The sequence below is a fragment of the Mesoplodon densirostris genome, chromosome X (assembly GCF_025265405.1).
Source record: "Mesoplodon densirostris isolate mMesDen1 chromosome X, mMesDen1 primary haplotype, whole genome shotgun sequence".
NCBI lineage: Eukaryota > Metazoa > Chordata > Mammalia > Artiodactyla > Ziphiidae > Mesoplodon > Mesoplodon densirostris.
The window spans coordinates 91,853,157-91,868,164 of record NC_082681.1 but is presented as its reverse complement, the minus strand read 5'-3'; the positions used below and the strand labels follow the sequence as shown (position 1 = coordinate 91,868,164).

General features: G+C 49.7%; 1 protein-coding gene and 1 long non-coding RNA gene across 4 annotated transcripts in view; both read left to right on the top strand.

Moving 5' to 3' along the window:
* Positions 1–243: 243 nt before the first annotated feature.
* On the top strand, positions 244–7,437 carry TSPYL2 (TSPY like 2). The gene is made up of 7 exons (XM_060087729.1): positions 244–1,175; positions 2,446–2,523; positions 2,651–2,762; positions 2,849–2,994; positions 3,123–3,220; positions 3,549–4,387; positions 6,702–7,437. The coding sequence occupies exons 1-7, from the start codon at positions 375–377 to the stop codon at positions 6,869–6,871; spliced, it is 2,244 nt and encodes a 747-aa protein (XP_059943712.1). The 5' UTR covers positions 244–374; the 3' UTR covers positions 6,872–7,437.
* Positions 7,438–11,937: 4,500 nt separating this feature from the next.
* Positions 11,938–15,008, top strand: part of LOC132482705 (uncharacterized) — a 59,131-nt gene continuing 56,060 nt past the window's right edge. For all 3 annotated transcript variants that reach the window (XR_009530941.1, XR_009530942.1, XR_009530940.1), the window contains exons 1-2: positions 11,938–12,130; positions 12,244–12,318. This is a non-coding gene — a long non-coding RNA (uncharacterized LOC132482705). The remainder of the gene's footprint in view (positions 12,131–12,243; positions 12,319–15,008) is intronic.

Sequence of the window (15,008 nt, the reverse complement as noted above, 5' to 3'; positions counted from 1 at the left end):
CCGTCTATAAGGTCGCTAAGGGAGGTGGCCCGGTGATTGGTGGGCCCGAGGGTAGCCAATGGGAAAGTGATGAGGTGCGGTGTTGGCAAGCAGATTGCGTGCGAGCGGGCAGGGGCGGGGGGGCCGCGAGAGCCGCCGCGGCGGTTGGCAGCCAATGGAGAGGCGGGATGGCCCTGGCGTCAGCTAGGGGGCGGGGTCTGGCGCTTGGCGCGGAGGGAGTAGGGCAGGCGCTGTGGGAGGGAGCGCCAGAGCGAGGCTGAGAGCAGAGCTCGTCTCGTGAGGCGCGGCTCTGCCTCAGGTGTGACAGACATCGGCGGCCTGGCTGAGAGCGAAGGGGCGAGCGCGAGCCCCTGAGCTGTGCGAACGCGGTCACCATGGACGGCCCGGATGAGGGGCCTCCGGCCAAGGCCCGCCGCCTCAGTAGCTCCGAGACCCCTCAGAGCGAGCTGCTGCCGCCGCCGCCGCCGCCGCCACCTCTCTTGCGCCTGCCCCTGCCTCCACCTCAGCAGCGCCCGAGGCTCCGGGAAGAAACCGAGGCGGCACAGGTGCTGGCTGACATGAGGGGGGTGGGACTGGGCCCCGCTCTGCCCCCGCCGCCGCCCTATGTCATTCTGGAGGAGGGGGGGATCCGCGCGTACTTCACCCTGGGGGCTGGGGGTCCCGGCTGGGAGCCCGCGATCGAGTCAGGGTACGGGGAGGCGCCCCCTCCCACAGAGGGCCTGGAAACGCTTTCTCCCTCGGAGGTTTCTGGGGAAAGCCTGGAGATTGACTTCCAGGTGACGGAGCCCAGCAGCTTTGCAGGAGAGAAGGCCCTAGAAACCTGTAGCGCAGGGGGGCGGGGGTACCAGAGGTTAGCCGGTCCAAGGGGGAGGGAAGAGACCGTCATCATCGTGGAAGACGACGACGAGGATGAAAAGGAAAGTGTGAGGAAGAGGAGGAGGAGGAGGAAGAGGAAGCCCAGGAAGGTGAAGAGGGAAAGCCGAGAGAAGAATGCCGAGAAGATAGAGTGCATCCTGCAGGCGCTGGAAAACATTCAGCTGGACCTGGAGGCGGTGAATATCAAGGCGGGCAAGGCCTTCCTCCGTCTCAAGCGCAAGTTCATCCAGATGCGAAGACCCTTCCTGGAGCGCAGAGATCTCATCATCCAGCATATCCCAGGCTTCTGGGTCAAAGCAGTATCCTTGTCATCTATATTCATGGGCCAGGAGCCCATGACCAGAAATGGGGGGCGGTGTGGGGGGGAGGGACAGGCTGGGTGAAAGGGTGTGGGGGCGGGCCCCTATTGGAAGAATGACGAGGTCTGGTGGAGGAGGGATGGAAGGAGTGTGGCAAAACATCAGAGAAGCTGGACTGGAGATGGTGAAGGGGGGAGGGGGGCACACAGCATAAAAATCGGACCACAGATGGGAAAGGGAGAGAGGAGGAGCATAGCATAAAAGAAAATGGATCACAGACGGTGAAAGGGGGAGGATAGTAGAGGGGCACACAGCAGAAAAATTGGACCAGAGATGGTGAAAGGAGGAGGGGAGGGTCACACAGAAGATAAACTGACTCAGAGACAGTGAAGAAGGAGGAGAAGGGCACACAGCAGAGAAATGGCCCAGAAAGGATGCCCAAGTCACACATGGCTGTGCAAGCCTAGGTCTCTGGTTAGATACTAGGCAGAGCCCAATCCTGGCTGGAGAGGAGGGGGCTAGAAAGGGGCTGGAGCCCTGAAGGATCAGGAGAAGGAGTACCTAGGAATGGAGAGAAAGGAGTTAAATGAAGGAAAGGGAAAAATAACAAGAATTCACTATTGGTGATAAGCTTATCTCCAGGGGACCATGCAACATGTTAGGAACACATGGATTTAACATCCTAATAGAATTATATGGACACAGACCCTTGGCACTCTCATACAAAGTATCACATGATCACAGGCCCTCAGTACCCAGGCACAGTATTATGTGGCCACAGGTCCTCAGTACACAGACCATAGCATCACCTGGACACAAACCCTCAGACTCAGATACACAACATGTGGACACAGACCCATAACACCCAAATATATATAACATCATGTGATGACAGGCCCTCAGCAACCAGATATAGCACCATTTGCACATGGGCCTTCAGCCCCCCGACACACAATGTCTTGTGAACACAAGCCCTCAGCACCCAGAGACACAACATCACTTGGACATAGACTCCCAGCACCCAAACACACGGCAAATATGAACCATGGCAAAGCCACTTAATACAGAGGTTTGACATTTTATAAACATAGGCTCTTACCACACAGACAGTATCATGGGAATAAAAGTATGGGTCATGTCCCATTGACCACAGAAGGAATTCTCCTGCTCCAGCCTCTCTTTTGTTCTGCCCTGCCTAGCCCTGACTGGCCTTCCTTCCCTCCTTCTCATTGAACAGTCACTCCTTGACCTAAACTGCTCCCTCCATCAGTTCCTCAACCACCCCAAAATTTCAATCTTGATCAACCAACGCGATGAAGACATTTTCCGCTACTTGACCAATCTGCAGGTCAGGCCAAAGAGATACCTTTTCTACCAGGACCGGGCAAGGAATCTGGTCCTTGGAGGTGAGGGGAGGTTGGGTGGGAGGGGTCACGGTGTGGTGGGAATTCCACCATTACCCCCATTCTGAGCAGGTACAGGATCTCAGACATATCTCCATGGGCTACAAAATGAAGCTGTACTTCCAGACAAATCCCTACTTCACAAATACGGTGATCGTCAAGGAGTTCCAGCGCAGCCGCTCGGGTAAGAGGCAGTCCCAGAGCAAATTCATGCCCCCCGCCCCATCTGTCCTTGTCCAGCGCTCTCTCTATAGCCTCCTTTCCCCGCAGGCCGGCTGGTGTCTCACTCCACCCCAATTCGTTGGCACCGGGGCCAGGAACCTCAGGCCCACAGGCACAGGAACCAGGATGCCAGCCACAGCTTCTTCAGCTGGTTCTCAAACCATAGCCTCCCAGAGGCTGACAGGATTGCTGAGGTGGGGCCCCTCCTGGCATTGCCAGGGAAGGCCTTGCTAGCTTGCCCCTGAGTGCGTGGGGTATTGGGAGTAGGCTCTGTGACTTGTACTCATAGCTCTGTTCTCCCTTCCCCCATCTCTTTCAACAGATTATCAAGAATGACCTGTGGGTTAACCCCGTGCGTTACTACATGATGGGAGAAGGGGGCTACAGGGCAAGCAGAAAGAAGCAAGAAAAGGAAGAAAGGTGATGGTGGGGGTTGGTGGCTGAGAGGTGGTTTGTTAGGGGTGGGGCAAAGACTAGGCTAGTGTCACACAGTATTTGTAGAGCCAAAAGGGACCTTTGAGATAATCCAGTCCACTATGTTTTACAAGTGGGGAGTGATGCCCAGAAATGGGGTGTGATCGGCCTGAGGTTATGTAGTCAGGGGCAGAAATGGGACTCTCCCCACTTAGCCTCGTCCCTGGGAACCCCTGTAGCCTACTGCCTCCCCAGTTACTTACCGCCTTTCAGTGTCTGCTCTGGGTACACCACCTCCCACCAGCCCTATACTCAACCCCAGGCTTCCCCACAGTAAAAACAGGGATGAATATGAGGTGGTGATCATGGAAGACTCCGATGACTATCACATCATGGAAGACATTACTGGAGAGACCTCAGACAGTGATGGTATCACCGACAATGAGACCATTCATGACATCAAGATCTCTGACTTCATGGAGACCACTGACTGCTTCGAGACCACTGACAACGAGATAACTGACATCAGCGAGAGCCTCTGTGACAGCGAGTGCCCTGACCACAATGAGAGCATTGGCAGTGAGACCACTGACAACGAGAGCCCCGATGACAACGAAACCACTGATAACAATGAGAGTGCTGATGACAACGAGACCACTGACAACAATGAGAGTACCGATGACAACAATGAGAATCCTGATGACAACAATGAGAACCCCAATGACAACAGTGAGAACCCTGAAGACAACAACACTGATGACAATGAAGAGAACCCTGATGACAACGAAGAGAACACTGATGATAATGATGAGAACGCTGATGGTGACGAGAACCCCAATGGTGATGACGAGAACCCCAAAGGTGGCGACCACAGCAGCAACGGCAGCAACCAGGACAGCAGCGACAGTGACAATGGAGACAATGACGGCAGTGATATTGAAGATAATGATGGCAACGAAGGTGACAATGAAGGTAGTGATGATGATGGCAATGAAGGTGACAATGAAGGCAGCGATGATGACGACAGAGACATTGAATACTATGAGAATGACCTTGAAGACTCTGACAAGGATCACCATAACAGCGCCAACCAGGATGACTATGAGGACGAGGTAGAGAACATCTCCGTAGAAGAATCATCAGTGGAGGAAGAAGAGGAGGGCAGTGAGGAAGGTGAGCTAGACCCTCACCTCTTGTCTTACCTCCTTTCTCTTCTCTCAGAGAAAATCTGCCCATGGTCAGAGTATCAAGGCATGAGCACAATCTGCTCTTGTAGAGAAAAGAAAAAAGCATTCTGAGTAAGTTTTTAAACAGAGCAAGGTCAGGGAACATTTAGCTCACAAATGTAACAACACCAAAACAAATTTCAATTCTTGGTGATGGGTAGATAGGTTGTAACAGAGCACAAGACAAATGAAGCAGAGAGAAGAGATAGGAGGCAGTGGGTGATATACTAAGTAAGACAGGTTCTCACACAGAGAGAGGGGAAAAAATGGCAAACATGTTGCAATACAGCACACTCTGTACCCAGCCCTGGCCTTCTGGGAACTCCCATGCTTGTTTGGGGGGCTGGGGGTGAAGTGAACAGTGTGCTCAGTGAGTCCAGAGGAGGGAGGAGCTAATTCTATCTCCAGAATCAAGAAGGAGAGAACTAGAGAAAAGAAGTGACATTTGAATTGGAGGCTGCCTTCACATTAAGGAGCATTATGGGGCATTCTTGGTGGAAGGGATCACATGAAAAAGAACCTGGAAGGGTGAAAATGCATGGTATGTTGGGCAGGGTTTCCCAAATTGTCATCTGAGGACCCTTCTCTGGTTCCAAAAGCTGCTCACAAAAAGGTTCAGTGGTCAAATATGTTGGGGAAATACTGCATACAATAATATCCTTATGTAGAGTCACATGTACATTGGCACCTTAAAGGCTCTGATAAGTCCTGCTCTAAGAAACCTATTTAAACATTGTGGAAGTCAGCATTTCCCAAACATCTTGATCACAAAGGCCATTGTTCACTGCCCACGAAAGAATACATTTTGGGAAATGCTGAAGAAGGGTTGGATATGGGGGGTTGAGAGAGAAGGCGGTATTTAAGGTGACTGCTAGGTTTGGTTCTGGCCTGGATGACTGGCCAAAGGAAGCACCATTTCCTGGGATGGGGAAGGGCGTGGTGGTGGGATTGATGGGATGCAGGGAGGAACATGGAGTTGGAAGGGCTTGTTGGACAGAAGGTATTGGGTGGCTTAGAGGCAGGTGGTTGGTGATATGCCTGGGAAGTCAGAAATTGTAAAGAAAGGAGATAAGCCAGAGCAGAATCCTACCTCTGGATTCTGGGGCCAGTTAACATTAATTGGGTCCAATTAACATTAATGAAGTATTTACTATGTGCCAGGCACTATGCTAAATTGTTTTCTTGCTTTGACTAATTTAATCCTCACAGCAACTCTTACGAGGTAGGTACTACTAATCCTCCTTTTATAGATGGGGAAACTGAGGCTCTGAGAGGGTAGAGTTAGGAGGAGCACTAGGTCGTGGAACATTCTAAGAAGGAGGGGATTGTCACCGGTGTCTAGTGCTCCTGAAAGGTCAAGTAAAATGAGGACTTGGATGTGTCCATTGGATTGGGGGCTGAATAGATCATCTGTGACCTTGGCAAGAGTAGTTTCAATGGATTGGTGGGGGTAGAGCCAGACCACAGTAGGAATGGGGAGGGAATGAACAGGGGTTAAGGCAGTAGAGTCAAACCTTGGCTAGGAAGGGGATGGCAGAAGGCAGACAGGGGATGTGTTTGAGCCTGGCTGTAGGCAGGCAGATGGAGGAGAGGCAGCCCCCTGGGGTAGGTGGAAGGTGCAGGAAGACCAACCACTCTTGGGGGTTTTGGCCATGGGATCCCTGGCAAACTTCCATTGAGGGCACTGAGGAAGGAGGAATTGATGGAGCGAGTAGACACAATCTAGACATATTTCTAGGTAGGGAAACGGAGGGAATTGCTGGCCCCATCCCCTCCTACTCGGTGGCATCTCTTCTTTCAGAGAAGGGGAGGCAGAATTATCTGTACAACCCTAGGGTGGGAGCCGGGGTGGGGAATTGGGCTGCAGAAGACAGACTGAGGCTTATTTGGATCAGACTGGGGAGAGAGAGGGAGGGAGCTGCCTCTGGATGAACAGAAGTTTTATTCAGCTGAGGTCAGAGCTCAGGAAGAGACACACATTGCATACAGGGGGTGAAAAAGCTACTTTCAGAGATGTGTCAATTTTGATAGGACAGAGGCATCCCACTCTGCCTTCCTGCTTCCCTCCCACTCGCCCTTACTTTCTGGACTTGAGTTCACACAGGCTTGGTTGCTTGTTCCAAGCAGAGGCTTTTGGTGAATGGTCCCGCCCCTCAAAAGCCCTGACTATGGGCTCTGTTCCCTGTTAAGAGTGACATCTACCTGTCCACCTAACCATCCTCCTCCGTTTTCCCCTCCTTACTTCTCTCTCCCCTGTACAGGCAGTGAGCAAGAAGGTGAGGACAGTGATGATGAGGAAGGAAGCGAGGAGGAGGAAGGAATTGAAGAAGACTCAGAAGGAGGGGAAGACTCAGAAGACTCCGACATGGAGGAGGTGCTTCAGGTCCCAAACCCTTGGGCCAACCCGGGGAAGAGGGGCAAAACGGGATAAATGTCTTACCCTTGCGAGGGCTGCCTCTGTATTTCCCTGTTTGCCTATTTCCGTGTTTACTTTATTTCCCTATTTCCCCTGCCCCATTTGCCCTCCCTATCAGCTAGGGCCGAGCGGCCCCATATTGCACTTCTGGGGGATGACTGACTTCGTACACGGGTTTAAAGTTTATTTTTATGGTTTAGTAATTGCAGAGTTCTTATTTTGGGGGGAGGGAAAGGGGGATTCCCCCTTCCTTTTGGCCCTCTTCTCCCGCAGGCTTCTGTGTGCTGCTAAACGTATTTATTGTGATGCCTTGGTCAGGGCCCCTCTATCCCCCTCCTCGTGCTGTGTGGAGTGGACACCCTTGATCCCAAAGCGGGGAGGGCCGCTGTGGCCTTGGGGGTCTCTGCCGCCACCCTGTTCTCCCGTCTCTCTCTTTCCCTCCATCCCTCGCCCCTCCCCGCTGTGCCCGCTAGCCCGCCTCGGTGTCTATGCAAGGCCGCTTCGCCATTGCGGTATTCTGGTCCCCCTCCCCCAGAAGTCCCGCCTCGTTCCCTGTGAACCCTGGTAATCCTAATAAAATTATGAGCAAATTCAGAGTGCTGCTTCGAGTCTTTTGTCCCACCCGGTGCGCGGTCCCCAGCAGCCAGTCTCCCTTCCCACAGGCCTGCAAGTAGCCGCCTCGTCTACGCAGTGGCCTGCAAGATGGTAGTTGCTGGGGGTGGGGGTGGCTGGCTGGGGGCGAGCTCCGCGGGACCGCAGAAATGTTGCGTCAGGCCAATGCGGACCATCCTGGCCAATGGCAGGGCGAGGCCGAGGAAGCCCCTCCCTCTCCGGGCGGCCGCAGCAGACCCAGGCAGGTAGCGAACAGCATCCCACGCCTTCCTCTCCGCGCACGCGCACAGGAACGCCCTGGGCCCTAGAACATCCATTTATTCAGTGATTCATCTTTTTATTTATCGTGCGTCAAACCTTTCCTCGGGCCTAGTATGAGCTAAGTGTGGGGGAGCCAGAGGAATCCATTTTTCTTGTTCGCATGTAGTTAAATAAAAATGATATCGGTCGGAACTTCACAATCCAGTAATGCCGGAGTGCTCTCTCGTCTTAGGAAGCGGGTGCAGGATCCCTGGAGCTGGACCTGGGAGAGAAGGCAAGAAAAGGCAGCCCAGGCTGGGGAGCTTGCATAGAGATAAAAGAAAAGCAAAGGAAAATTACTATGTAGCTGTGTGACCGGGGGTGGGGGGGTGGTCGGGAGTTGAGCATCTGAAAGGCCCAGTGGCTTTAAATTTTGGGTACAGTAACTTTATTTCCACGGACACCAGAAAAACCTCCCAGATTCTTTCTGGATCATAACGATAATTTACACAGACATCCGGGTATGTCTTCTGTAATATACCTCCCGAACTTTCCATCCAACGCCCTTACTTTGCTGGAAGTCTTCAGGCTCGGTCAGATTTGCGTTTTACAGAATGCCCTCTGCTGGCTGCCCGGAGCATGGATTGGAGGGAGGGAGAGCAGTGAGGAAGCTGACGCTATACCTAAGGTGAGAGTGGCGTGATGGGGGCAATATGGAAGGTTTTTAAAATAAATTTTTTCTTTTAGAAGTTTTAGATTTACAGACTTATCGCAAAGGTAATACAGAGAGTGTCCATATACCCTACAGGCAGTTTCCCCTATTGTTAACATCTTACATTAGTATGATACATGTGTCACAACTGATGAAGAAATATCAATAGATTATTATTAACTAAATTCCATATTCTGTTCAGATTTCCTTAGTTTTTACCAAATTTCCTTTTTCTGTTCCAGGATGCCATCCAGGACACAACATTACATTTAATCATCAGGTTGCCATAGACTTATCTTGGCTGTGACAGTTTCTCACACTTTTCTTGTTTTTGATGACCTGGAGTCATCAACATTTGAGGACTACTAGTCAGGTATTTTGCAGAATGTCCCTCAACTGGGATTTGTCTGATGTTTTCCTCATGATTAGACTGGGGTTATGGGTTTGGGAAAGGAAGACCACAGAAATAAAGTACCATTCTCTTCGTATCCTATCAAGGGTACATGCTATCGATATGCCTTATCACTGTTGATATTAACTTGATCACCTGGCTTAGGTAGTATATGTCAGGTTTCTCCACTGTAAAATTACTCCATTCCCCCACCTTCCATACTGTACTCTTTGGAAGGAAGCCACTAAGTGTAGCCCGTGCTTAGGGAGTGGGGAGTTATCTTCCAACTCCTCGAGGGGGAAGTATCTACATAAATTAATTGGAATTCTCCTGTACGAGAAATGTGTGTATTCTGTGATTTTAAGATGATGGAATCAACAGGCTTTAGATACAGGAAGAGAGGGATTGAGAGAAGTCAGGGATGACTGCCAGGTTGCTGTGGGACCTCCTCTGTGAAATGGTTGGAATACCAGATCTTGGACATACTCCAGATTCTGATGAATGTTTTGGGGAGAGCATGGAAGCTTGGATGCCTCTGGTTCTGACCTGGGACCACACTGTCAGAAGTGGATAGAGGAGACTCTGGCTCAGAAAGGAGAACATCTTGCCCCAGGGCCAGAGCTGAGAGTGCAGGATGCTGAGTCAAGGCATCTTGTGCAGAGGGAAGAGACACCTATGTGCAGTATCTGGAGCCAGTCCCAATGAGCATGTGATGAAGTGGAGGGGCAAAGGACCTGGAGTGGGCCAGGAAGAGGTCAGCTTGGCAAGAGGATCCCAGTCAGTTCAAGAGACAGACGGCCTGGGTATCCTTGCCTCAATATACTCTGGCTCACAACGTGACTTCCTCACCCTCTATAGAGGGTCTCAGTTTTCCCATCTGCAAATAGGCTAATCATGCTGGGGGATCAGCCCAGGAGAAGCAACCAGCCTAAGATCCCAAGATGGAGTCTAGCCTTGAAGCAGACCTCTGAAGCCTGGCCTTCATCATGCTCTTACCTGATTCCTCTCTGTTTCTCTAATCAAATCCCTAGCCCCTCATCCTGGCATTTGAGGCCCCTCTTCACCCACCCTGTTAGAGAGGGCCTCTGACTTCAGGGACACTGTTAGGACCCAAGTATGGGATTCTAATATAGCTGGCCAGGATGCTCATGTCCTGGACTGAGGTATGGGAGGAGAAGATGTTCTTTGCCTAGGGTGACATCTTTTCCTTGTGCCCTCACTCCTCAGTGTGTGGTGTGGCTTCAGGTCCTGCCTAGTCTGGTCCTCCAAAAGGGAAGACTCTCCTAGAAGGTCTTTAAGGTCACATCCAACTCCAAAATACAGTCTTTGCTGAAGACCAGTGAAGACAGGCCCTTTTGCTGGGACCCCAAACAGAAACTAGGAGGAGAATGAGGAGTCATAGGCCCAATGTGCCCCGGGGCCTTTCCCATGCTGAAGCTACTTGTCTTTGTATCCTTCACAACTCACCCAACTCCCCCGGAGCAGAGGGCCCTGCTCCTGAGGGTAAGGTTCCAAGGACTTCCTGGGGCCAGACCTTAAAAGTACCACCCACTTCTGTGAATAAAAGCAGATTGGCAGGGACAAAACTAGATTCAGGAAACCAGATCCCTCTTTCTTTGGTGATCAAAAAGGCCATCAGTGGCTCCCTCAGTTGGGGGTGTGGAGGATCCTGTTTTTCATTAGGAAGCACCCTATTTTTCATTCAGTAAACATTACTGAGCACCTGCTGTGTGCCTGATAGAAACTCGGTGATAGGACTACAACAAGGAAACATAAATAGACCAAGTCTTTGTCCCCCTGGAGCCCAGAGTTGAAGACGAGTGTTCTTAACATTTTTTGTGTGCCATGGACCTGTTTGGTGATCTGGTGAAGCCTATGCATCTTTTCTCAGAAAACAATATCTTTTGAATGCATAAAATAAAATACCTAGAGCCACAAAATATTGACTATATTGAAAAATAGTTACTAAAATATGGAAAAGCAAATATGTTATATGATCCTTGTGAGATCTAATGGAGAGTCTAATGACAATCATGATTTTGAGATAGAGATGAGATTACATGATATTTCAAGAAATGTATAACATCTATAGTATGATATAAAAATCTCTGTGATTTCTATTAGTGACAGTCACAGGTACTATCACTATTATACTATGGTGAGTTACATTCTTTACTGAAAAGATGCTAAATTTCAATTAGAGGAGAGTGAAAACAAAGATGTAACTTTTTTCCCATCCAAATTCATGGACCCCTCTAAACCCTGTCCCTGGACTGGATTGGAGGGAGATCTGTGAACCCAAATTAAGAAACCCTGGTAATAGGAAGGGCCTTCCTGTATCTTCTTTCTTCTTAAACCCCTTTCGTTTGGAGGACAGAAGCCTGGGTTTTCTGCTGGGTCTTATTGCTGTGTGACCTCAAGCCAAACAGTTTGCCTCTCTGGGCCATAGTTCCCTAAGTCTGACACAACGGCAAAGGCAAGAATTGGGAGGGGAGACCTTAATTATTTATGCTCCAGGCAATTAATTTATGTTCTCTCATTGAATCCTCCATTGAATGAATGGCATTTTCAGGAAAGATTTTTTTAAATTATCTTCCCATTTCAAAGATGGTTAAACTGAGGCTCCAAGCGAGGCTGTCACTCGACCAATGTCTTAATCAGTAAGTAGCAGGGGCTGGTGGGTGACTGGACAGACCCCTATAACCACCTCATCCTCCAGGGATAAAACTAGGAACTACCTTCACTTTGAGCGAGAGAAACCTGGCTCAGAAATCCCTGCAGGTGGGGGTAAGCTATGGAAAACTGGGGGCAGAGTCGTGTCTCTTAGCGGAGCGGTGGCTTACGCAAGGTGGCTTACGGAGAATAAGACGCCAAAATGCCGCGCGCCTCCGATTGTCCTGTGACTCGCGCCAGGCCTCACTTTGGGGTTCGCGCCTGCGTGCTCCCAACTAACCGCCCGAAGACCTGTCGAATGGACTGGCAAAAAGCGATGAAGAACCTCCTCCTGGCCAATCTTATTAAAGGGCGGGCTTGGCTTATAAGCCAATCAAAGACCCCCAAAGGGGCGGGTTTTCCTCGGCCTGGATCCTGGCTTGGGGGGTAAAAATAAAGTGTGTCCATCTCCAGCCAATCCCAGGGAAGACAGGAGAGCACTCCTCTAATGGGAGTCTGGAGCCGTAGGTAGCGGTGGCGGCCTGCGACCCCGCTAGTGCTCCAGCAAGCGGGAGGCACGCGTCCAGTGCATTCGCGAGATCCAGCTGCCGGTCCCTGGAATCTACTCGCGCGAGGCAGCGGCTGCACCGACGGCCCGAGGTTCCCGGTAAGACGCTGTAAAGACGGGGGGTGGAGGACGCGGTGGGAAAGACGCCGGGCCGGAGCGCGTGAGGGGTGGGACCTGAGCGAGCTTTTACCTGGGCGGCCTCTCAACCCTAGGTCAGCGGGTTGCGGAGTATCGTGCGGGTAGCAAGGGGAGGGCGAGTGCTCCTGCGGCCCCCAGACGGCAACCAGGTGAGTACCCTGCGGAGCCCACCGCCCATGCCCACCCTCCGCGCTCCCCCCATTCCTGTCTCTTGGGAAACGGTGTACTGTGCAGGTCTGCAGCTCACGTGATCGTCTGCTTGCGTGTCTGTAAGTCTTCGTCTGTCTCTCCCTCTCTGCCCACCCCACTCCCCCTTCCTCTGTCTCTATCTCCATCTTTCTGTCTGTTTGTCTCTATCTTTCTGTCTGGCTCCCTCTCTGAGACATAGTAGACCGCCCAGACCTATAAGGCTGAATTCTGACCCAACCAGTTAAAACTAGCTGTAAGACCTTGAGCCTCACCCAGCTGGGCCTCAGTTTCCCCATCTGTTAAATGAGAGTCTAATAATCTCCTCCTGAGACAATACAGTGCATCACTTTGCCCAGCGCCTGGCCCCTTGAAAAGTTTCAATAAATAATGACAGTTATGATTGAAAAGAATATAGTCTCTCTTGGCTTTTGGCTTTATTTTCTCCCTGTCTGTCTCTGACCCTCCCCCCACCCCAATTGGTTCTTCTTTCTGAATGCTTCTGTCTTTCTCTGTTATTGCTTTTCCTCTTTCTGCCTCTTTCCCATCCCTAAACAGGTTAGAGGTGCATTGTTTATAGCAATGAGCTTGGCCTGAGAGTTCCTATGAGCTTAGTCTGGGGTTCTTGTCTGTTCTGGGGGTAAAAAAATGGAGCTGGCCTTAGGCTGCTTCTGGCCTCATTGAGGAGACAACCCTCTTTATTCCCCACCCTACTGTGTTAAACAGGTGAGAACCCCCCCCCAGGGTGGGGAGCAGCTTAGATGAAAAAGTGGATCAGGCCCTTATCCTGTATCATGTTAGTCTCCACAAGAAGATCAGAGACCAGGGGTCTCCTAATTACATTCCCATACAGCCCTGGAATTGACCAGGCCTCTGGAACTCACCTTCAGTCATCAGCAAAATCCCCTTCATTCTCTCCCTGGTTTCTGAATAGTCCTGTTGTTTTCTTGCCATGCCTTAGTGGTTCTCATACCTTTTGAACACAGCACTCCATTTTTATGATGTATGTTTTGAAACATCTCTTTCACTGTTCTGAATTGAAGTGCATAGATAATAGAATCTGTCTACACACATAATTCCCCCCCAAACCAATATAATGTCTGATTCAATATAAGGGAGAAGTAAAGGAAAAATAATTTATAATAAAACAATATGTATTTCAATATGTAAAGGCTGGGATATAATTCCACTAGAAGACATAATGAAATGGTCTTGCACATACGATGCTTGTACCTGGGAGTGTGACAGCTACTCTGTGACTCAGAAACCATGGATAGGGTGATGCGATTTTCCTAGATGATGAACAATTCTTCATAAGGTTCTAAACAAAACAAAGTGCAATCTTCCCTCAATTTATATGGTTGTTGAATTACTGTAAAAGTCATTATATATTAAAATCCATGATCTGGCTCCCATAACCTCTCTGACCTTATCTCCTACCACTCTCACCATTTTCTCCCTCTCTTTCACCCATCCTGACCTCCTCTAGGCTACTTGAACATATGAGGCACACATCCACCTCAGGGGCTTGTACTAGGCCATCCCTTGTACCTAGAATGCTTCCCCCGCCACCAATATCCACAGAGCTCATGCCCTCACCTCCTCCAGGCCTCTACTCAGATGTCACTGTCTCAATGAGGCCTACCCTGACCATCCTGTTTAAAATTGCAACTCTCCCCAGCACACACCCTGATCTGTTTTTTCGATAGTGCTCCTCACTCTCTTACATAATATATCTTACATCTTTATTATGTTTGTTGTTTATTGTTTGACTCTCCCACTAGACTGTAAACTCCAGAAGGGCAGAGATCGTTGTCTTTTTTGTGCCTTGATGTATCCCTATTACCTAAAACAGTGCTTGGACACAGTAGGCTCTCTCAATAAATGTTTGTTGAATGAATGAATGAACACGTTTTTCACCTACATGATTGTCTGGTGGAACATTCTAAAGTCCTATGGGATGCAGTATGATTCTTTGCTGTGTGGAGCTGTCTTGTGCACTGCAGAGTGCTGAGCATCCCTGGTTAATGCCCACTAAATGTCACTATAATCTCCAATTATTGTGACAGTCAAAAATGTCTCTGAAACACCCCTTGACTGTCTATTCAATCCCCCACTGAGAACCACTGCTTGAATAGAAATCTGGCTTTCCCCTGAGCACTCGGCTCCCCCAGCAGCCTCCTCATACCCCTGCTGCCAGGAGGCCAGGACATGGGGGTAGGTGTCCTCACTCTATATGTCCTTCCCAGACATTTTCTCTCCCTCCTCCTTAAACACTCTGGTTTTTCAGAATTAAAATTTTTAATTTTTAATAATTTCAGACTTTTAAAAAATTATAAAAATAGTACAAAGAATTCCCGTATATCCTTCACTTACATTCCCCAAATGTTAAGAAATTATACAACTACAGTTCAATGATAAAAATTAGGAAATTAGCATTGGTACAATACTCTTAATGAAAGTACAGAACCTATTTGAATTTCATCAGTTTTTCCACTAATATAATTTTTCTATTCTAGGATCTAATTCAGAATCCCACACTGTGTTTAGTAGTCATATCTCCTTAGGCACTTTTAATCTGGTACAGTTCTTTAGTCTTTCTTTGTCTTTCATGACTTTGATACTTTTGAAGAGTCCTGGCCAGCTATTTTAT